At 52.2% G+C, this 22,128-nt stretch overlaps 1 protein-coding gene, 1 long non-coding RNA gene and 1 gene segment (V, D, J or C); 1 reads left to right on the forward strand and 2 right to left on the reverse strand.

Annotated features, from left to right (window-relative positions):
* Positions 1-1,431: 1,431 nt before the first annotated feature.
* Positions 1,432-5,820, reverse strand: LOC149521162 (uncharacterized). Its single transcript, XR_016348081.1, has 2 exons — positions 5,270-5,820; positions 1,432-2,143 (listed from the first exon to the last, which is right to left on the reverse strand). It is a non-coding gene; the product is annotated as an uncharacterized LOC149521162 (long non-coding RNA).
* An 11,402-nt stretch (positions 5,821-17,222) lies between these two features.
* On the forward strand, positions 17,223-17,811 carry LOC149521163 (thyroxine 5-deiodinase-like). The gene has a single exon (XM_089774363.1). It carries the CDS (start codon positions 17,290-17,292, stop codon positions 17,809-17,811), a length of 522 nt encoding a protein of 173 aa, XP_089630489.1. The 5' UTR covers positions 17,223-17,289.
* A 2,057-nt stretch (positions 17,812-19,868) lies between these two features.
* Positions 19,869-20,510, reverse strand: LOC142821216 (Ig heavy chain V region 3-like). The segment is given in 2 exon segments: positions 19,869-20,305; positions 20,398-20,510. Coding segments are annotated over 2 exon segments (468 nt in total).
* Between the last annotated feature and the right edge of the window lie 1,618 nt (positions 20,511-22,128).

Here is a 22,128-nt window from a genome sequence, read left to right on the forward strand (position 1 = left end):
ATTTTTGATTCTTTTAAGACAATATAATATACAAAGAAAAAAGTAGAAAAACAGTACAGTTAAAAATAACAAGAAATAATAACTTCTCCTACTGATATACCCTCCTGAGTTACCTTTAAGAAATTTATGGAGTTAACAGTTATATAATACTCACGTTAAGAAAAATAGAAGCATTGCTTAGATTCAGGAGATATTCTTTTCTTTATGTTTTTCCTTTCTTTGGATTTTTCGTTGCAACTTACGACCGGTATTCGTTCCCCTTTCGGAGCTTATTTGTTCCCCTTTCGGAGCTTACGTACGGCAGCGAGATTCAGCGCCGGGGAGGGAGCCCTGGTTGATCAGACCTGGCTTTTCGGATTCGCAACCCGTCCGCTCGTGGTCTGTTTCAGCCCACCTTATATACCCTGTTTCGGTATTTTGGTACTCCTCCACTCACCTGACAATTGCTGACGTTAGATTTTTGTTGTCTCATTCTGCCCTTACAAAAAACTTTCGTCTGCTCCATTTGGGGTAATCAGCACTTTGTTGCTTACTGCTGTCTGAGTTACTTACTTCCCTAAAAGCGGGGTTATTGTTGGTCAACCAATCAAATTTTGTTTTTATTTTTATCTCCTGTATCTGAGTGCTGCCTTTCCTTTCCACTTACAATTATACTGGTGCTCATTTGACATATTCTGGGTAGGCCTCAATACCTTCCTTTCACATCCCCCCGTGTCAAATGAGACACTTTAATTACAATAACTCTATTTCCCTCTGTGCTTGTGCATCTGCTATTTGCTCATTTTCTATTTGTTTTATTTTCCTATATTTTATAGTTTGTTTTTGGGAAAATATTCCACACATATATAATATTCTTATCACAATTACTAATATTATTATTGCACAAACAATCCAAAACCATTTTCCTGATATCAACATGGATAAAAAGTTCCAAACACTTGCTCCCCATCCTATTGCACTTTCTATACCCTTATTAATTGTTCCATCCAAACACATCCTGAACTTTTCTGAACTATTACACCAACGCTCAGGTGTAGTAACCATTCCTCTTCCCCATACTTCACTTGTTTCTTTATATCCTACTTGTTGGTACACCATTGCTTCCCATCCTATTTTAATTCTATGGGATGTTATTTCATGACTTATTTGTGCTGTATTTGGTATTTTTACCAATGGTGCCCTTCCACTTATCCCTCTCTCATCTTCCTCAATTTTTTGCAATAATTTTTTTCTAAAACTACTACTACTATACAAACTTATACAATTTAGATTATTTAAATACATAGATATATTTTTACTCCATTCTTGTGTTTTATCAGCATTTGTATTAGATATGTTTACAGCTGTATTTACCCAATGTAATAATTTTGCCGTTTCAGCTTTCATGGTGACTATTATTTTTTTACTTAATGAATCAATTGCTAACAAATCTGGTTTTACATCCTCCTCCCATTGCCTTAATAATTTTTTGGTTGCCCATATATCCCATGCTCCTCTTTTCTTTCTTCGTGACCCCCATGTTGTGCAATTTATGCTATATTTTATATTCCTTCCTTCATTTTCATATGCTGGTTGCAATCTTATTATTACTCCTCCTGTTTCTGTTGATTGTAATTTTGAGGGGGGTATTACAACTGTTAATGTTGGAAGGGTTGTATTACTATCTGGTGTAGCTAAGGCTGTGGTTCCAGATAGTGGAATTGTTACAAATGTGGGTTGGATCCATGGGTCACATGTTTCTGTTGAGTTGCTAATATTAAGCCATACGCCATATAATGGTGTTAAGCTAAAGCCAAATACACCCAGGCTTGGGGCCTGTATGCCTATCATTGTATTGGGGGGAGTGCTATCATATGATTTGTTTACCCAATTGTTCATATTAGCTTCAATACTATACAAGCGGGACATATTCCAACTGGTATCATTTTCCTGAACTATAACTAGAATTTGATTTACCTCTTCTTTCCAGTGGGTGGTATATTTTATTTTACACACTTGCCACTGGGCTGGTTTGTTAGCTAATTTAGTTTGGGTATTGTTGTTATTTTTGACCCAGGTCCAGTTTTGTTGTAATGGATCATACTTACCATCTACGCTGGTCCATCCTGCACCATTAACGTGATTTTCAGTGATGATGAACAACCTGTAACATATAATCTTGCGTAACTGTTAATTTCATTCTCTACTACTTAGCTAATTATGGTGTGCTAATCCTTTTCTTGTTTTTGTTGTGATTACATAGGTGAATGGTAACTTTCCAGCTTCCATTACTGTTCCTTCTAATGCCACTCTTTTCTCCTTATCCTCCGTTGGCCATACAATCCATATTTTTTCTCCTTGCTTATAGGAGGGCTCCCAGTTTGGTTGCTGCTTAGGTTTTATATCTGGCCATCGGCTTGTATGTTCATTCACATTTAATAAAACTGTATCCAATACTAGGTGCCAACCTTTAAAGGTGCCATCCTTAGTTGCCATTTTTAAATGTTGTTTTAAAATATCAATTTTCTTTTCTACTACTCCGCTGGATTGAGGATGGTATGGGAGATTTAAATGCCATGTTATGCCCTTTTCCATGGACCATTGTTCTAATTTCTTACTTCCAAATGGTGGGCCTCCATCTGACTGTATTATTTGTGGGCGTCCCCAAGCTGCCATTATTTTTTCTAAGGCTTTTAGTATGTGTTCTGCTTTTGTTTTTTTTAAAGGAATTACCATAGTACTCCGACTTCCCAAATCTACTACAATTACTCCTTTTGGGTATTGTTTAGCATTTGGTAATGGTCCTATTAAATCTATTTGCCAGTGGTTTCCTGGTTTATAATATTCTGGGTTATATGCACCATAGGCATATTTTAGCTGATTCATGCGTTTAGTATTGTGACAGATTTTACAGGCTTTATGTATTTTTTCATGTTCTTTTACTTCAATTATTGATTCTCCTCCTGTGTATTGTCTTATCCATTCTCTTTCCTTTTGTATCCCAAAGTGGCCTGTACATTCATGTAACCATTTTATGAATGGATCCACTTCTCCTTTTTGTTTGTTTTTTTCTACTAACACTTCAAATTCTTGCAATTCTTTATCTAGTTGTTTGTGGTCAGGATTGTATCCTTCTTTATGGCTAGGGATATGTTTCACTGATGTGCCACTTACGTGATTTCTAATTATGGCCCATATTTCTCTCCACCCTGCATGTGTTTCAATGTCTGTATTCCCTTTTAACAGTGTCTTTATACAATACATACTATCTATGCCTAATTCCCATGGTTCGTTAGGGTGACTCTCTTGTGCATGTTGTAATCCTATTCTAACTCCTTCTACTTCTGCTTCTTGGGCATTCACTTTTTCCCCTAACACAATAAAGAACTGTATCTAATTCCTAACAGAAAACCAAATACGGCTTTTTCTTCCTTGTTCGGGTCTTTCCCCTTCTGCGGGGTTTGGAAACTTTCGCACGTTTTACGCGTGTCTCTCAGGGGTTCGTATGTTGGTGTTGGGGTATGTTTGCGTACTACTTCCAAATAATTTATAGTTTCCAGTATTCCCCAAACACTACTCCCTGTTAGGGCTGTTAGCCACAATTTTAGGCTTTGGTTTCCTTCCTTATTTTCTACTCCTTGCCATACCATTTGTGCTGTTATTCTGTCCATTGTTATCATACCTGGATCCCCTATATATTTAAATTGGTGAGGATCAGCTCTCTGTGCTGCTGTTAACTGGTCTTGGGCTGCTGCTGTGGGTTGGTAAAATAGGAAGGAAATTCCAACAGCTGCAGCTTTAACATCTTCCTTCGTTTTTATGCAACCCTCTGGTACAGCTCCTCCCTGCCCTGTAGCTGCTATTGATAAGGCTACTGCGGCTGGTAAAGTTAACGGCTAGTCTTCATTCCCTATAGCTGAACTTATTTTCATCAGCCCTCCTGAATATCCGGGATTTCCTGTTAATATCGTTAGCTCTGGTTGTGAAATTAATTCATTCATATTTTCCATTACTAGCCTTCCTACCCACACTACTGGGTTCTCTCCCTGCCTCCTTCGGGTTCGACTTATTAAGTCATTCATTTCTATTCGGGATCTTTCCCTTGATTCCATTGTGGCTACAGGTGGAAGTCCTCCCCTCTGTTTATATATTATTTGTGTTATCGGATGAGCTTTGACCAAATCATCTCCAGCATCAATCTTTTCTCCTATCTCCTTCTCACATTTACATTCCCCTGTGCATATTCCTTCTGTTAGCATATCCCATGGATATACACCTCCTTTTGATACTTTTTTCCTTTCTTCCTTTTGATTTTCCTCTATGACCGATTCAGGATAAGGAGGGGGTGGGGCTGTTGGTTTTATTATATCTTTTTTCCCATTATTTCCCTTTTTCTCTCTCTCCTGAGTTTCTTTTTTTAATAAGGCTTGTAGGGTATTTACTGTGCCTTCTAATTTAGTTATTGTATTTCCGGCTTTTTTCAACCAGTGCCAAAGTACACGGACCCCTTTATTTGGATCCCATTTGTCGGCAGTTAATTTTTTCTTTTCTCTAGCATATCTTATAAGGTCCTCTAGTACCTCTCCCATCAACTTGTCAGTTGTTTGACTTGGCAATTTTAATATTTCTGGGGTACCCCCATTTCGATACGGATCTGTCGTATCGGCTGTTCTTTCTAATATGTTTTGCAGTTTTTTATAATCTGTTTCTTTAGATGGGGTTTTTTGTGTTACATCTGGTAATGGTACTTTGCAATCTTTTAACTCCCATTTCGCTAGATCATTATTAGCCATTAAACATCTCAACCCTGAACATGTTACATGTAGGGTATATGTATGATTTTCTTCCCCTATTGCTAGAACTGCTCCTATTTTGAGCATGTTTTCTTCACTCTCATCCTTATTATGATATAACCAGTGGTTGAGAGGTCCTATACCTTCTGTTTTGTTTAACCCATCAAAAGGGCATCCTCTGCTCTCATCAAATCCTGTTCGTGACGCCATTTCGGTAACCGGGTTTGGTTCTTTAAAGGATTTGAAACCACAGAGAGAGGAATACTTCTTTTTAGGGTCAAACAAAGATTATTTATTTTCTCTATTTACTTTATAATCAATTTTCCATTTAAATCAATTCATTATTTTTGATTCTTTTAAGACAATATAATATACAAAGAAAAAAGTAGAAAAACAGTACAGTTAAAAATAACAAGAAATAATAACTTCTCCTACTGATATACCCTCCTGAGTTACCTTTAAGAAATTTATGGAGTTAACAGTTATATAATACTCACGTTAAGAAAAATAGAAGCATTGCTTAGATTCAGGAGATATTCTTTTCTTTATGTTTTTCCTTTCTTTGGATTTTTCGTTGCAACTTACGACCGGTATTCGTTCCCCTTTCGGAGCTTATTTGTTCCCCTTTCGGAGCTTACGTACGGCAGCGAGATTCAGCGCCGGGGAGGGAGCCCTGGTTGATCAGACCTGGCTTTTCGGATTCGCAACCCGTCCGCTCGTGGTCTGTTTCAGCCCACCTTATATACCCTGTTTCGGTATTTTGGTACTCCTCCACTCACCTGACAATTGCTGACGTTAGATTTTTGTTGTCTCATTCTGCCCTTACAAAAAACTTTCGTCTGCTCCATTTGGGGTAATCAGCACTTTGTTGCTTACTGCTGTCTGAGTTACTTACTTCCCTAAAAGCGGGGTTATTGTTGGTCAACCAATCAAATTTTGTTTTTATTTTTATCTCCTGTATCTGAGTGCTGCCTTTCCTTTCCACTTACAATTATACTGGTGCTCATTTGACATATTCTGGGTAGGCCTCAATACCTTCCTTTCACAGGATTGAAGAGGAACCCGGCGGGCGGGGATTTGCATGGGCGGGTCCCAGCATCGGTACAAAAGCGGACAGCGCGCGAGCTCTGCCTGCACGTGGGGATCGCTCGGTGCTACACAACCCGCCCCGCTCCCAGGCAGGGAGAGCCGCTCAGCGAAGTGAGCAACCGCCTGAGGCATCTGGACGCGCAAACTCAGTTTAAACCAACAGCGTTTGGTCATTGAACCCTCCCAGCCAAATGTCAGCGCGGGACGCGCCTTCTTAGGACTGAGGGAATATTTGGAAGAGAAATTACCCCCCTTCTCCTGTGGCTTTTATGGGGATTTCAGCCGAGTCCCCAGGGATTCAGCGCTCACCCCTGTGTTTTAGAGATCAAAAAACACTTGATGGTGACAGCGACATTCCCCAAACTCTGTGTATTAGGATTTGGGGGGAAGTTTTTGTAACCAGCACCGGCAAGGTTTGAAGCTCTCTTGGGGGTCCCACCCGCTGGCGAGCCAGAGTGGGGAACAACCTTGACACCACCCTTCCCAGCCATTCTACAGCGCAGCTGGTTGGTATTCACGGGGGCGAGGAGGGGGAGCAATCATTTTTATGGGGGCCACTAAGATTTTGGAACATGGTCAAGGTCTGCACTCGTCCATAATATAAGTGGAAGAGACGTGGGGTCTGGGATGGAGGGTGGTAACAGAAGGGAGCTTGGGGACGGGGACTGGAGTCTTGGAGGGGGTACAGGGTCTGGGAGCGCATTTGTGTGAAGGAGGCGGTTGTGATCTGGGGTACTGGACTAGGGTGCGGTGTGTGCTGAGTGGGATTTTTAAGAGCATCGGGGCACCCAGCCTGCACTGAGATCTATGGGATTTAGGCACCCAGATGATTCTCCAAACCCCACACAGTGCCTGTCCGATTCCTCAGGCGGCTACAGATCAGCGGTGTGAAAGGAAAGTATTGAGGCTTACTTAGGATATGTCAAATGAGCACTAGTTTAATTGTAAGCTTAAAGGAAAGGCAGCATTGTGAGATACAGGAGATGTAAAATAAAAACAAAATATGATTAGATGACTAACAATAACTTTGCTTTTAGAGAAGTAAGTAACTCAGACAGCAGTATGCAACAAAGTGCTGATTACTTTAAATGGGGCGGTGTGTGGCGGGCACCCAGAACAATGCGTGTCCCAGCGTGTGACCCAGACTCAGTTCGGGTTCATTGGAGTCCTTCAGAGGGAACAGTTTTTCTGAGTATCCTGTTGCTACGCTGGTGGGGGTTTCCCAAGGAGTCACAAGGGCGTGTGTCTCTCGCGACCCAGCCTTTGCAGTCAGAGCATCTACCTTGCCAATGCCAGTTCCCGCAGCCTCCTTACCAGCTCCAGGCTCGTGGTTTTATTCTTTCCAATGCTCCTCTCCAATCATCCTTTTCCTCAACAAGCCGTTACTTGCGGGGGGAGCAGTTCAGGGATCTTCTATTTCCCAGAAGGCCGTTGGGAAAGGTGAGCGGAGAGGAGCGAAGGCCACAGAAAGGCACCACTGGGAGCTGAACCCAGGATCGTCTGTTCACCAGAGAGGCGCTTTAACCAGCTGAGTCATGGCGCCTTCCCGCAGAAGTGATTTTAAAATATCCTACTTTATGGTGCCAGAGAAACCTTCAAGTTTCAAAGTGCGGCCCTTTCCCATCTCCCCGCCGTCCAGTGTCCGGCTCCCTGGGCACAGAAAGCTGCAGGCCAGAGACAGAGGCTCTGACATGCGCATCTCCCCAGGCACTGTGGCAGTAGAGGGGTCTGTGCTCTACGTGTCACCTGCAGCTGCTTTGGCTCAGCTCTGAGACCCGGGAATCTTCCCACCGGCTCCTGATTTGGCGTTGGCCACTTACAAGACCAACCAGGGTCACAGGGTGTGCAGCGCCGCGGACACTTTTTTTGTCTCCACATTGGTCAGGTGTCTCCTCAACCAGGGTCACCAAACACCCGAGTCTTTCGCAAAGACGCGCTAAATCCAAAGTCGGTCCCCTCCGGACTCCACCAGCTGCACCTGGGACCGGGCACCTGGGACCCGGCACCTGGGAACCGGAACGTTATGAATCAGGCTGAGAGCAGCAGCAATAACAGACTGTTCCCGGGTCCCGCCAGAGCTTCTGAGGGGAGCAAATACCCCCCAGAGCTGCTACCGTGACAGCTACATGGAGCCAAAGTTCCATTGTCCCTGGTCCGGCGGGGAAAGTTCTCAGGGGCCTGGCTGGTTATTGCACAGACCCAGGGGCTGCGGATTGTCCCTGCGGGTGCAGCCTGGGCAGAGACAGGGACAGATTTAACCAGGAACCTCTCTCCCCTATTTACAGGGCCCGCTGCTTATACGGGACCTAAGCGCCCTCCCCCGAGGCTGAGAATTTCTGGCTGCAGGCTGAGGGCGGAATCAGCCCCTCCCTCTCTGTGTCGGGGCCCATCCAGGCTTTCCTATTAAATCCACGTGCGGAGCGGTCTTATTAAAAGACTGAATCCATCGAGTCTGCTGAAATCAGTAGGAGAAGCGTGAAATGAACCAGATCCCCTGGGTCTGTGCAGCGCCCCGCTGTTCGCTCACGGGCCGGCGGCGGGGTTTCTGCAGGGGGATGTCGCGCTGTGGTACTCTCTCGCACAGTGATAGCGGGCGGTGTCCTCGGGCCTCAGGCCGGTCATTTGCAGATACAGCAGCTTGTTGGGGTTGTCCCTGGAGATGGTGAATCGGCCTTTCACGCTGTCGGCGTAGGACACGGAGCTCCCGTCATCGTAAATACGAGAGACCCACTCCAGCGTCTTCCCGGGGGGCTGCCGGAGCCAGTATATGGAGTAGCCGCCGAAGTTGAAGCCGGAGCCTTTGCAGGAGAGGAGCAGCGAGTCTCCGGGCCTCTTCACATCCCCTCCGGACTCCACCAGCCGCACCTGGGACCGGGCACCTGGGGGTAAAGAGGCGGTAGAAATATTAGCGTGGAAATAGAACATGTACATTGTGTTCTGCCTGCCCAGTGCATTTAGCGTAGGACCCACCTGCCAGGGCTGCCGCCAAGAGAACTACACGGAGCCAAAGTCCCATTTCTCCTGGGGCCGGAGGGGCAGTTTCTCAGGGGGCGGTGGCTGGGAGCTGCGCAGCCCGGGCGGGGGCGGCTGGGGATGGTCGGTCCCACTGCAGTCTGGGCAGAGAAAGGGGAAGCTTTAAACAAGAACCCGTCTCTCCTATTTGCATTTCCCTTCCTTATAAGCGTCGGAAACCCCTTCTCTGCCCGGCGCCAATGGGAAGCCTGGACCTGGCAGTCAGGGGGGGGCGGGGCGTTTGTCCAGCTTCATAGAATGTGTCAGTAATAAAGAAACTAAGAACCAGCCCGTAGGCTCCGCCCCCTCCCTGGGTTCCAAAGCACCGGGCACAGCGCATGCGCTGACAGGCCGGGGCCGACTGGTTCAAATGGGATCCGCCCGAGACCAGACCCTTTGGCTGGAGACTGAGGCAGGTGAGGATGCGGCTCTCGGGGCCTGCGGGGTCAGGGGTTTGCGGGCACCGGTCTCCCGCTCTCGGGCCGCATTCGCCCCACAGGCAGGGGCGGGACGGAGTCGAGGTGCCCGGGAGTAGCGAAGCTGCGGGGCGGATTCGGGCCCCCACTTCACTGGGCTCCTTCGAGAATTCCTGTCTCAGCCACTAAATCTGCCCGGATCGCCTCGGCCATGGAGCGCAATGCAGGGTCCGCGTCACTGCCGGAAGCCAGACCCTCCATGGCGGGCAACCAGGGGAGTTGGCTCTGGGGTGGGAACCAGTGTGAGAAGGGCCGGGCCGCCCTCGCTAGAGACAGAGGCCCGGACCGGCCAGCCCGAGGGACACGAAAGTAGAAGGAGCAGCCCCGGGCAGGAGCCCTCATGCAAAACCCCATCCCCGCCTGATCCGCCCCAGTGGCCCCTCACCAATGGGGTCGGATCCCAAGTGCCCAGGGGTCTCTCTCTGACTTTTTCCAGCCCGCTCCACTGGTCTCTGCCTCTAGGTCCCGCAACCGGCCTCGGGGCCAGACCGAGTCAGTGAGGCGGGGCCACCGCTGGGCTGTTTATCCTCCTGCAAAGAATTTCGCATCTTGGGTTGTGGGCCGCGAGCTGAGCCTCCCCCTTCACACCAGCTGGAAGGCGCCTTGACTGATGGGTCTGCTCGGAAATCCGAGCGTTGACCCAACTGCCCAGCTGTCGCTGACTGCGCTGTGGGCGGAAAGGTGCCGCGTCTGCGCGGGGCCCAGCCCGCAGCAGGAGGTGACGCTGCCCGGGGGTCGCGGGGCTCCAGGCCCAGGGCAGAGGTTCCAGTCACAGAAGGTCCCGTGTCAAGGTTCCAAGAAGGTCTAGCACCGACCCCAGGGGCCTGTTGGGGGGCGGAGGTGGAAACGGAAACCGCGCGCTGCCCCATTCACTCCCACCTAGTAAAAATGCGGCGTCTGCTTCGCTCTCCCTGGACATGTAAATTAGAGGCTGAGAGAGGCCGGAGAATCCAGTGAGAATTTTCCCCTTTTTGGCAGGGTCCCCGCTGCGCTCTGTGTCGCTCTGTCTCTCCCGAAGCAGCAACAGGGGGCGGTGCCCGCAGCTGTCAGCGAGCGGAGCTGCAGGGAGACCTGGTTCTTGGGAGGGGGAAGCGGAGACGGTGACCCGGCTCTGGAAGGAGGAGCTGTTCTCTGTGAGCCGGGTGGAACCGCCCTGATATCCCGGTCCCAGTCCCAGCAGCCCTGTCCCGGGACCTGCCGCCCCTCAAGGCGGAGGGCTGAGAACGACAGTGAAAGGGGTTTGCTGTTCCCAGCCTCTCTCTGAACTCGGTTTCATTTCCTGCACGGAGCTTGGGCGCCCCCAGCGCTAAACGGCTTCGCTGCTCACTGCAGGGGGAGGTTTGTGTCTGGGCTCAGACCGGCTTCTCCTCGCTGTGTCTCTCGCACAGTAATAGCGGGCGGTGTCCTCGGGCTTCAGGCCGGTCATTTGCAGGTGCAGCAGGTTGTTGGAGTTGTCTCTGGAGATGGTGAATCGGCCTTTCACGGCATCAAGGTAGTATGTGCTACCCCCACCGTACTCGATAGTAGCGACCCACTCCAGCCCCTTCCCCGGAGCCTGCCGGACCCAGTGCATTGCGTAGTCGTCAAAGGTGAAGCCGGAGGCTTTGCAGGAGAGGCGCAGAGAGTCTCCGGGCTTCTTCACATCCCCTCCGGACTCCACCAGCTGCACCTGGGACCGGGCACCTGGGAATAAAAACCGGGTGTTAATACGGAGACTAAAGCAGCGATAACACAATATTATCCCGACTCTTCCCGTAGAAAATACCTCGCAAAGTGGCTACGGCGAAAAGCAAAAGGAGAAACTTTTTCATTTTCCTGCTATTCAGGGACCTTTGAGGGGACTGGCTGCTCCCTGCCCAGACACAGGGTCTGCGGATCGTCTGTGCTGGTGCAGCCTGGGCAGAGGGAGGGACAGATTTAAAGAGGACACGGCCTCTCTCATTTGCATAAGTCCAGCCTTATAAGAGACACGTTCCTTCCCCGGGTGATGTTTCCTAGCTTTACAGAGCGGGGCTCGGACGGAGCCCTCAGGATGGGCGCGCAGTGCCTGGGAGGCGGATCCGGAAGATACTTTTTTTCCAAGTGAGAAGCGACGGGTTCGCCCCCCGTCCCGCCACAATGATACAAACCGGCCCATTGCAATACAGATGACGCCTAATTTAGGGCGGGGATTTCACAGGAGGCTCAGAGAAGCATCGAGCCCTGTCTCAGGGGGGAGCTCTTCGGTGTCCTTCGTGCTCCCGACCCCTCTGCAGCCCGGCCCTACGTCCCCCTGCGCATCAGGCTCTGAGTGATTAGCCCCGCCCTGTTTTATACCCTTACCCACGTGACTGCCGCCATTGACCTGGGTGCCTGCTCTGCTTTGTGACGTCATCAATAGCTGAAGTGCGGGTCCTTTTACCTCCAGGGGGCGACGGCGTGAAATTGTGGGACCTTATTGCGGGCGGCCTGGGAGGTCTCAGCTCCGCCCCGTGACACCAGCTGAGCTGGAGGGAAACCAGACCCAGGTGGGCTGGGGAGGCGGAGCCAACGTACCAGACCCTGGTGGGGAGGGTGACTCAGAAGGGGATTCGCCCCGGATTGAAGTTCCCGGACGTGGCGAGGGATCGTTGCACCCAAGGTGAAACATTGTCCGGCAACGGAGGAGTTAACACGGGCGGGAGGTTTGTGTTACATGCACCCAAGTGCCGGGTCCGTTGCTCTATCCCGTAGCCTGTTCCTCTACTGCCCCCTGGCGGCTGCCGTGGGAAGAGCGATTCCACAGCCTGGGATTTTGCGCGTCTGTCAAATTAGATGAATCAATTAAAGAGGCAACGTGTCTCATTTGTGCGCTGATTCCATTGTGATCCGAAAGCAGAATTCCAATCTGGATTCAACTTTTGTAGGCAATTTCCTCTTCTCCTAATGTCAAGGTTTGGTTGTGCCAGAAAAACGGGATGTGCCTGGATTTCGATTGTTTTCCAAAATCTGGAAAGGGAGGGGGCAGAGACAGGAGGGATGTGACATTCACAGTCACCACTGGGGGCAGTGAGTGCAGGAGACAAATCCTGCAGTGTCAGGGGGAGGCCAGCTGGGGGCAGGGCTCACCATTTTGCCTGCCACTAGCCCAGGTAAGTGGCCCCTCTGCCCCAAGCCCCTCCCCCAGCCCTTGTTCCCAGATCTGGATGGGGAGAGAAAGACCACTAGTCCGACAGCTGTGCCCACTGCTCCCGAGCACCACCAGGCCAGGCATCACAGCCATGGCCCGCAGGACCCCCGGGCGATGGAGTATCGAGGGGAAAGAATCAGATGCCTGGTCTGAGCACAGGTTCTCGGTCATCAGTGAGGGGCTTAATTTTCATCAGCTCCTCTGGTCCTGGAGAGAGAGGTTTCGGGGACCCCGCCCGTGCGGACATAGGGTCAGTGTAGTCACAAGGTTGAACGAGGCTGGAACAGACAGAGGAGCAGGGCGAGCGGGGCCCCTCAGAGATCAGGGCACACGCGGGGATGGATGCGAACAGCCCACACGCTCCTGTCGGGCTGGGACCGGGGCGGGGCGATTGTCTGTCAGAGGAGAACACAGAGCGCAGGGACAGTCTGAGTCCCGGTTCTTTCTTCCCGGGAAATACAAGGGGTCTGGGAAACACTAGAGGGTTACAAGTCGTGGGCTGGAGAGCTCGGCGTGTCCGGCAGCCTCTCCCCAGGCGCGGGCGGGGAATGAGGGTTTGGAATCAGTCCGGGGGATGACCCGGGCTCACACAAAGTGCAGGAGAAGGCGGCAAGGCGGGAGCAGCAGGACTCGGTCGGTGGAGTCTGGATTTGTGTGGAGGGGCTTGGAGTGGGAAGGTTCCGGGCGAGCTCAGGACAAATAGAGGCAGAGCGATGGCAGGGACTGTCCCAGCAGCAGGGGAGTGACAGAGCCAGGGACAGATCCCCGCGTCTGACTCCCAGCGCAGCCGCCTCCCCCCTAGTGCGCACTGTGGGGTCCCAAGGAGGCCCCCTCTCTCCCCAGAAGAGGCAGAGCGAGTTAGTTCCATTTGTATCGTTTGGATTTTCTTGTGTTGCGGGGGTGGGGCAGGGATGGTGTTTCCCAGACCCCTTGTATTTCCCGGGAAGAAAGACCCGGGACTCAGACTGTCCCTGCGCTCTGCGTTCTTGTCTGACAGACAATCGCCCCGCCCCGGTCCCAGCCCGACAGGAGCGTGTGGGCTGTGCGCATCCATCCCCGTCTGTGTCCTGATCTCTGAGGGGCCCCGCTCGCCCTGCTCCTCTGGCCTCGCCAGGCTGCTTAGAAACCGCTTCCCCTTGTGCGGGGCCCGCTGCGCTCCGTGTCACTGTGTCTCTGGCGCAGTAATAGGTGCCGGTGTCTGCAGCTATCAGCGAGCGGAGCTGCAGCGAGAACTGGTTCTTGGCGGTGTCCGCAGAGATGGTGATTCGGCCTTGCACAGACGGGGCGTAGTTTGTGCTCCCCCCGCCAGCTGGATACACCTGCCCCATCCACTCCAGCCCTTTCCCGGGGGGCTGCCGGACCCAGTGCCAAGCGTAGCTACTGTCAGTGATGGACACACCCGAGACAGCGCAGCTCAGGGTGAGGGTCTCTCCAGGCTTCACCGTCCCTGGGCCCGACTGGACCAGCTGCACCTGGGAGCGGACACCTGGGGAAAGGGAAGCAAAGGGAGGAAAGAATTAGCCACCGAACCAACCCACGGTTCTGTCCCTGATTTCCCCCTCTGCCCTCGTCTCATCCACACTCACAGCGGGGGGCGGCGAGCAGGGCCAGGAAAAGCAGCAGAGGCTCCATTCTCGTGTCTGGGCAGAGACTGACCCTCCAAGAACCCGGGTTTGTATTCAAGCAGCAAGGCCTGGGCCGGGATTTGCATGCGGGTCGCACCCAGCGGATACAAGGTGACAAAGCAACGTCTCCTTAGAGCGTTGTCCGGCGGAGCCACCTGCAACTCGTCATCGCGTCCGGCCTGGGATGGGGCGGTCACAGGCGGTAGGAAAAGCCTTTCCCCTGAGTGCCATGTATCTTCGGGCAGAGGTTAGCAGGGTCTGGTGCCCTCCAGCTGCGGCTCCTGAGAATAGAGATGGCACAGATTAAACCAGAGCACAGACACAGCGGGTGGAAATGAGCTGCCGCGGGGACGAGTAAAGGGGAAGGTGATTCCTTTCTGTAACACTAACTAATGAATCTCTTGCCCCGCGGACAGAGCCGATAAGGAAAGTGGTGGAGAGAGCCCGGGCATTGGGCAGGGGATACAGATACACAGGTGACGGGAGGCAGGAGGAAATGGAGACCGGAAGGGACGATGCAGCTTTGGGGGTTCATGCCACAAAGAGCTTTGACTCCGCTCGGGGGATCCCAGAGTTAACAGGCAGGGGGAGCAGCCTGCCAGGACCGGCTCTAGGTTTTTTGCCGCCCCAAGCAAAACATTTTTGGCCGCCCCCCCCCTTTTTTATTGGCTTTTACACATATTTGCACTTTGCAATTTTTGTTTGTTTGTTTTAGACTATTAAAATTAAAACAATGAAAGTTTGTAGTTAGAGAAATAAAACAATTTCCTACTAGTGTACTCATTTAATTTTAACGAAATCACAATTACAAACTACTTGGGTTCAACTCTACACTGTGATGAAAAACGTTAGTCTCTTCCCGTGCGCCCAGTTTCTCCTAAATAAAAAGAATTTATATGAACTGATTTTTTCTGGTTTTTTATACTTGCATAGCCTTTTAATAATTCAATAAAATCTACAGTTTTTGCAATGATACTTTCAATTGAAATTAATGTGAGTCCTGACAAACGATTTTGAGACATGGCAGATCTCAAATAATTTTTTAGTAATTTCAGTTTTGAGAAACTGCACTCACCAGGAGCCACTGATACTGGTAATGTTAAAAGAATGAGTAGCGCTATAGCAGTGTTTGAAGTGAAAAAATCATTTCTTGCTCTCAATTCTAATACTTTTAGAGGAGAAGTTTTAGGACTCATTAGCTCAGATAAAGCTATTAATTCATCATACAATTCTACTCCATCAGTGTCAGCAGCGTTATCAGTACTAAGCGATAAATGTAGGTCCTGGCAGTGCTTCATGATGAGATCTTCTTTAGAAAACTGATTTTTAATATTTCCAATATTGTTTAAAAATTCAAAAGTTTCACAAAGACCGTTCAACTGATCAAATCTTTCTTCATGAAGGGGGCTCAGACCCATTTCACTGGCAGTTAGGAATTACCAGGAATACGGAATGGCTGCAATATGAGGAAAGATTAATAAGACTGGGACTTTTCATCATGGAAAAAAGACAACTAAGAGGGCGAAATGATCGAGGTCTATAAAATCAAGACTGGTGTGGAGAAAGTAAATAAACAAAAGTTATTTACTTGTTCCCACAACAGAAGAGCTGCGGGTCACCAAATAAAATGAATAAGTAGCCGGTTTAAAATCAACAAGGTATTCCTTCCCTCAATGCACAGTCAGCTGGTGGAACTACTAGCCAGAGGATGCTGTGAAGATTAGGACTTTAACAGGGTTCAAAATTGAGTTAGATAAGATCATAAAGGAAAGGTCCATCAATGAGTATTAGCCAGGATGGGTGGGAATGGTGCCCCTGCCTCTGTTTGTCAGAAGCTGGGAATGGGTGACAGGGGATGGTTCACTTCATGAGTACCTGGTCTATTCATTCCCTCGGGAGCACCTGGGATTGGCCCCTGTCAGAAGACAGGATACTGGGCTAAATAGGCATTTGATTTGACCCAGTATAGCCATTATTATGGTCTTATATTACCTTCAAGGATTTGGATGGGGTAGGGGGCAAAGATTTCTCTCTTGGTGTACACTTGCACCATGGTTGGTACAGCAGGGTCCTGATCTCAGTTGCAGCCCGAAATGAGGGCAATGCTCGAAGACTGGACATTCCCCCAGGAATCAGAGTGGGTAGAATGAAGAGCAAACAAGTCACAAGTTCACCTCCAGTCTGGCACCTGCTTGTCAGTGTGAGCGGACACTTGGTCCAGGTGAACTCGCGGCTCCTGCTCCCTGCGCGGACTGAGGAGCCGACGGGGGTTCTGTGAGCTTCCGATCGGAGAGGCGGCCTCGGCTCCGAGAAGAGGGAGGGAAGGTCGCTCCCTTCGCCCCGCAGCAGAGCGGGGACCTTTCCGCTTTCGGACAACAGCGACCCCTAGTGGCGAGGAATCGGTTCCCTGTCTCGCTCCCCTCTCGCGGATTTCACGCTGTCAGCAGGTTTGGGAACTAGAGGCAGCAGCGGTCACTAACCTGGCAGCGCCCCCGGCCCTTCCCCCGGGACAGACCCCCGGCGGCTGCAGCCCAGCAAGGCCGTTTGCAATCGCTCCCCAGCCAGGGCGCTGGTTCGCGGCTCATCGAAGACGGAACAAGAGCTAAACTCCCTGGAACCAAACGCGCCTGCCGGCGACGGCCCCTTCCAGGGCCAGGCCTCTAGCTCGGACAAGGCAGAAGCCCCCGTTTACCACCCCCTGACCCGTCAAAGGGGAGGCCATTGCCCCTCCCCTCCGCTGGGCGGCCCGGCTGCAGTTTCTGGGACCCGAATTGGGGAAGGGCGGCAGGGTAGAGAAAACGCTTCAATACTCGCGCTCAATGGCTGGGAGCTACTGGCCCTGCCTCCGGGCAGCGAGGTCGTGTCTTCTGGCAGCGCCTCTGGCAAGCACTCCCGCTGCCCCCACACGTACGCTGCACCTCCCCCCAGTGCTGCCCTGTCCCGGGCCGGGTGTGGCGCCTGCTCTTTGCCTCTGGAGCCCGGCCGCGTCCTGGCTCCCTGCGCCGTGGCACGTCCCTAGCAGCTCGGGGCGGGGCTCCAGCCTCCAGCCTCGCGGTGCATTGTTAGCTCACTGGCGCGGAGGGGCAGGTAACCCCCAGGCTCCAGTTCCAAGGGGCGGGGTCCTGCCGGAGCTGGAGTCACTTTTCATTGAAATCCCTGGCTATAAAATGGGCCTAAAGAGAAGCGGGAGCTCAGCTGAGCTGCAAGGAGCCCGGCAGGCGGGCGTGTGTGGAAGGGGCGAGAGCCGGAGCCCAGCAGCACTTACGATGCTCCACTCCCTCGGCGTTCACACCTTGCAGCTGCTCACCCAGGCCGCTGCCTGCTTCCTCCCGGCGCCCCGCTTCCTGCTCCCCGCGCTGACGCTCTGGCTCCTGGATTCTTTGTGCATCCGGAGGAAGGTGCTGCTGATGGGCAGGGCAGAGGAGGCAGGCAGCCCTGGCCAGGAGCCTCCACCTGACGATCCCCCGGTCTGCGTGTCCGACTCCAACCGCATGTTCCCCCTGCAGTCCCTGAGAGCCGTGTGGCCCGGGCAGAGGCTGGACTCCTTCAAGTGGGCGCACGTGGGCTCCTCCGCCCCCAGCCCCGAAGTCATCCAGCTGGACGGGCAAAAGCGACTCCGGATTCTTGACTATGCCCGAGGCAACAAAACCAACAAACGTTTCTCTGTCAAACCATTGGGATGCCTCTGAAGCACCAAAATATGGAGTTTTACATGGACGTGTTGTGACGTAGTGGGGGTACTTGATGGGCTGTGGTGACCTCTGCTGTCTGGAGCAAGACCCAGCAGGGAAAACCTCATTATGCAAAGGTGACTCAAAAACCTGTCTGACCTGCGGCCCCCCATGGGGAGAAACAAAGGGAGGTGGAATGCTGCCCTGGCTGTGGGCAGGGCTGGAAGAGGGGGAGTTAGTTCCTGGCTGGAAGGCAGGGAAGAAGGAGCTGGGGGGGGGGCTGGGGGGGGGCTGGGACTCCCCTATCTCAAGGGGGGCACTGAGGCCTCTTAGCCCCAGTTCCTGTAACCAGATTACATCTGTGCTGCGCTGTGCTGGAGGAACAATAAACAACCTCCATTCTACTGGCTGGTGAAGTCTGTTCATGCCATTTCGGGGGTGCAGGAGATGGGAAAATCCCGACGCGTCGTCACACGTGTTGATGGGGAAAAAATGGAAATTCAGTCCCAGAAAAATCGGCAGGGCGGCGCATTGCCGGGGGCGGCTGCTTACCTGGAAATGTGCCGCCCCAAGCATCTGCTTGCTCTGCTAGTGCCGGCCCTGTCCCTTTCTACAAAGTGCATTTGTCTTCTAATCCCCACTCATTCTGGAATAACCCTTAATTTCTATGCTGTGTCAGGCAATAGTCCTCTGGGAGAAAGCGAATAATAAAAGACCCAGTCACATTAACTCTCTGCTCTACAAAACGGGTGGGAAAACTAAGGCCGGGGGCTCAATCCAGAACAACTGTCGCCCCATCGTGGGGCCGGAGCAAACACAATTTACTATCCTGCAGTGTGTAAGAGCAATGTGGGGAGTGTTTCTCTTCTTCTTTGTGAGTCAGCGGCCCCCGACCCAAAACATTTCCCACCCTTGGCATAAGACACTAGCTGTGAACTCAGTCACAGACACGCAGTGCGTGTTACTAGTATGAACACGAAAATAACGATCCTCGGGGGTCCCTAGTGCCCTGGCTGGGATAAAACACCTGCCAAGGGGGCTGCCATTGAAACTAAATGCAGCCAAAGTCCAATTTTCCTTTCTGTAAATGTCTCAGGGGACTGGCTGGTCACTTCCAAGAACCAGGGGGCTGCGGATTGTCTGTGCGGGTACAGCCTGGGACAGATTTAAACAGGAAGCTGACACCTCTATTTGCATGTTCCGCTCCTTGTAAGAGCTACTCCTTCCTTCGCCCATTCTGAAATCCTTCCGCCAGGCTCGAGAGTTGTGCTCGCCCCGCCCTTCCCGTGGGACTCTGCAGCACAGCGCGGTGGGATACCGAGTGCGTGTTTCGCGCTGAGGTATGAGAGACAGCTGCCTGGAATGGGCGAAGGTCCGGGACAGGAGTCAATGGTACCTGTACCAGTAAATACCCGAGTCAAGGCAAAGACACCCACTAACGTCCCAGTCTTTCGGATCAAGCCCACAGACACCGATTTGCTGCTAGAATCGGCGAGTTGCGGGCGACAAACTCTGTCTGGGTACCAGGCCGGTGGATGGGTGAAAACTGCCGCTCGCTGTCGCTATTGTGTTAGAAATGTGGCTGTGAAGTGTTATGTCCCTAGACGTCCAAGGCCTGTAGATACAGAGCGCCCCGCACATCCAGTCTGATTGTATCCCCTCTGATAACTGCCCCTGTACTGACTGTATCTGCCGGTTCCTTTCCCCGGCACCCTCCTCCCGACGGGCACTGGCACGGAGCCGAGAGGCAGGAAGAACCGCTGTCACCACTCAGCGTGATGTCCTGCAGAGCGCAGGCCACGGGGCACCTCACCTCCCGGGCCAAGGAATCTGGGAGCGGGTCCTTGCGGGGGAAGGAGAGCGCAGGAGCCACGTGGGAACGAGTCCCATGGACCAGGTTTTACATCAGTGAAAGTGCCCGATCTGCAAGCCGAGCCGGGCCGTGGGAACAGGGCTCCCGCCTCAACGGGACTGACAGAGGCAGCCAGCGATGTCTGCCCCAAGGCCCAGGGAAAGCAAAGGGGGGAACGTCGCTTGGTACTTCAAAGGTTTAAAATCTCCCTTCCTGTGCCAACTTGTTCTTCTTTCTGTTACCGTTCTGTGCCCAGCGCCCGGTTGTTCGTGTCTCTGCTGCCCCCGCGTGGCCGCCGGGGGTTCAGCAGGCCGGGTTTTTGCAGGAGCATCAATAGGTTTCGTGTCGCTGTGTGTCTGGCACAGTAATAGCGGGCGGTGTCCTCGGGCTTCAGGCCGGTCAGTTGCAGGTGCAGCAGGTTGTTGGAATTCTCCCTGGAGATGGTGAATCGGCCTTTCACGGCATCAAGGTAGTTTGTATAGCTCCCATCGCCACTGATAACAGCGACCCACTCCAGCCCCTTCCCCGGAGGCTGCCGGACCCAGCTCATCGCGTAGCTGCTGAAGGTGAAGCCGGAGGCTTTGCAGGAGAGGCGCAGAGAGTCTCCGGGCTTCTTCACATCCCCTCCGGTCTCCACCAAGTTGATCTGGGACCGGGCACCTGGGGAAAAAAGACGCGGTATGAACATTAGTATCAAAACACCGAACACAAAATCTCCGTCCGCCTCTCCAGACACTTTAACTAGAAAATACCTGGGAAAGCTGCCACCACGAAAACTAAATAGACCCAAAATTTCATTTTCCCCGGTCCTCGTGTGGGGGCAGAGGTGGCTGGTGACTGCACAGACACTGGGGGCTGCGGGGTGTCTCTCCGGGTGCAGCTTAGAGAGAGCGAGACACGGATTTAAACAGGCACCGGTCACCGCTATTTGCATATTCCCCTCCTTATCAGAGACACAACCGCCTTCCCTTAGGGCCGAATCACTGTCGTGGATGCTCCGGCAGAAGGAGTCTCCTTCCCCCTCCCTGTGTGTTTGTGCAGCGCCTGAAACAACGCGGGGGTCCCGATGGGCTCTCACAGCTCCGGGGAGAGGAGAAATGACGTCACTTAGCTCGCCATTCGTGTTTAGGGGTTGCCAGGGTCTTGGCTGTGGGGAAGGGAAATAGTTTCACTGGAGTTAGTGAGGTTTTGCAGGAGGAATCCCTGTTTGTTGTGAGCCCGGAGGTGCGAACATTCTCCTCTCTGCTCAGATTCGGTGCGAATTGTACCTCCAGGCCCGGGGGTTCACGGAGGTTTAACGAGTTTCGGTGCCCTGATCCCACAAACGGTCAATGCGATTTTTGATCTTTTACACCCCTTGGGACACACGAGCCCCAGTTCGCACCGTGTCTGTAACTTTCCCCCGATCCCTTCCCGCTGCCCTCGGTGAGTTCGATGCGGTGAGTGGCCGATGCCACGGGCCCATTTCTGGGGATGCGCAACCCGAGGGAAGCTCCCTGCTGGCAGCCAGGATAGCAGCCGGTAGGTCAAAGGGGCTGGCTGGCCCCCCGCTACGATTGCCCAGCCCTGGACTCCCCGCCACCGTTGGGGTGTATGTGTGTGTGTGTGGCTGCAGCTGCCAGTTCCGGGCTCTGGGTGCTTTGTTCTCTGTGGCTAGGGATGGACGGGAAAGTGCAGAGCCTGCTGCGTTCCTCTGCCCCTCCCTTGGGCAGCCAAGGACGCAGCAGGCTCCACAGCACTTTGCCCTCGCTCCCTAGTCACAGCGAACAGGGGAACACGCACCAGGGCAACCCCCCCTCCCGCATTGTGTCCCGCCCCCACTCACCCCTACGCTCCCCAGTCCCCTGCCTCGACTCCCCCACCTACAGCCACAGATAGATTTAAAGCTCTTTTGCAGGGGGCACCTCAGCTTAGTTTGCTAAAGCGCCTGCCTAGTAAACCAGAGAGCCTGAATTGGAGTCTTTGTGATCCCTTGTCGTGGGCCAGGAGTGGGGAACCTAAGGGCCCCCAAGCTGGCTCTAGGGCCCTGACCCACGGCGGGTATAAAAAAATCTACTAGACTCCCCCCCCCCCCCCCAGGTTGCAGTTTCGTCACTGAATATTTGTTACTTTTTCTGCTTCTGACTTGTGTGCAGCCCCCGAGTACAAAAACGTTCCCACACTCCTCTTGTCGGCCTTTGCTCTTCTCTGCTCATGTTTTCCTGTGGCCCTTTGGGAACAGCAGAGATCTGCGCTCCCTGTAATTCCCTGATGACACAGACACAGGAGCTGGAACCTGGCAACTGACTTTGTTTTTACTCCGCTTGCAGACACAGTTGCTGGGCCTGGCGCAGGATTCCCGGTGGAAGCGCTACCCCCGCTCGGCGCAGGGGAGATCGATTCTGCCTCATTAGTTTATTGTATCAACCCGTCCGGATTCCCCTCGCTGTATCTCTGGCACAGTCATAGTGGGCGGAGTCCTCGGGCTTCAGGCTGGTCATTTG

This window comes from Pelodiscus sinensis, chromosome 30 (assembly GCF_052426305.1).
Source record: "Pelodiscus sinensis isolate ZL-2025 chromosome 30, ASM5242630v1, whole genome shotgun sequence".
Taxonomy (NCBI): Eukaryota; Metazoa; Chordata; order Testudines; family Trionychidae; genus Pelodiscus; species Pelodiscus sinensis.

Bases quoted from the DNA above. Each gene is read 5' to 3' on its own strand.
- LOC149521163 (XM_089774363.1), top strand. From the start codon at position 17,290: ATGGGCCTAAAGAGAAGCGGGAGCTCAGCTGAGCTGCAAGGAGCCCGG.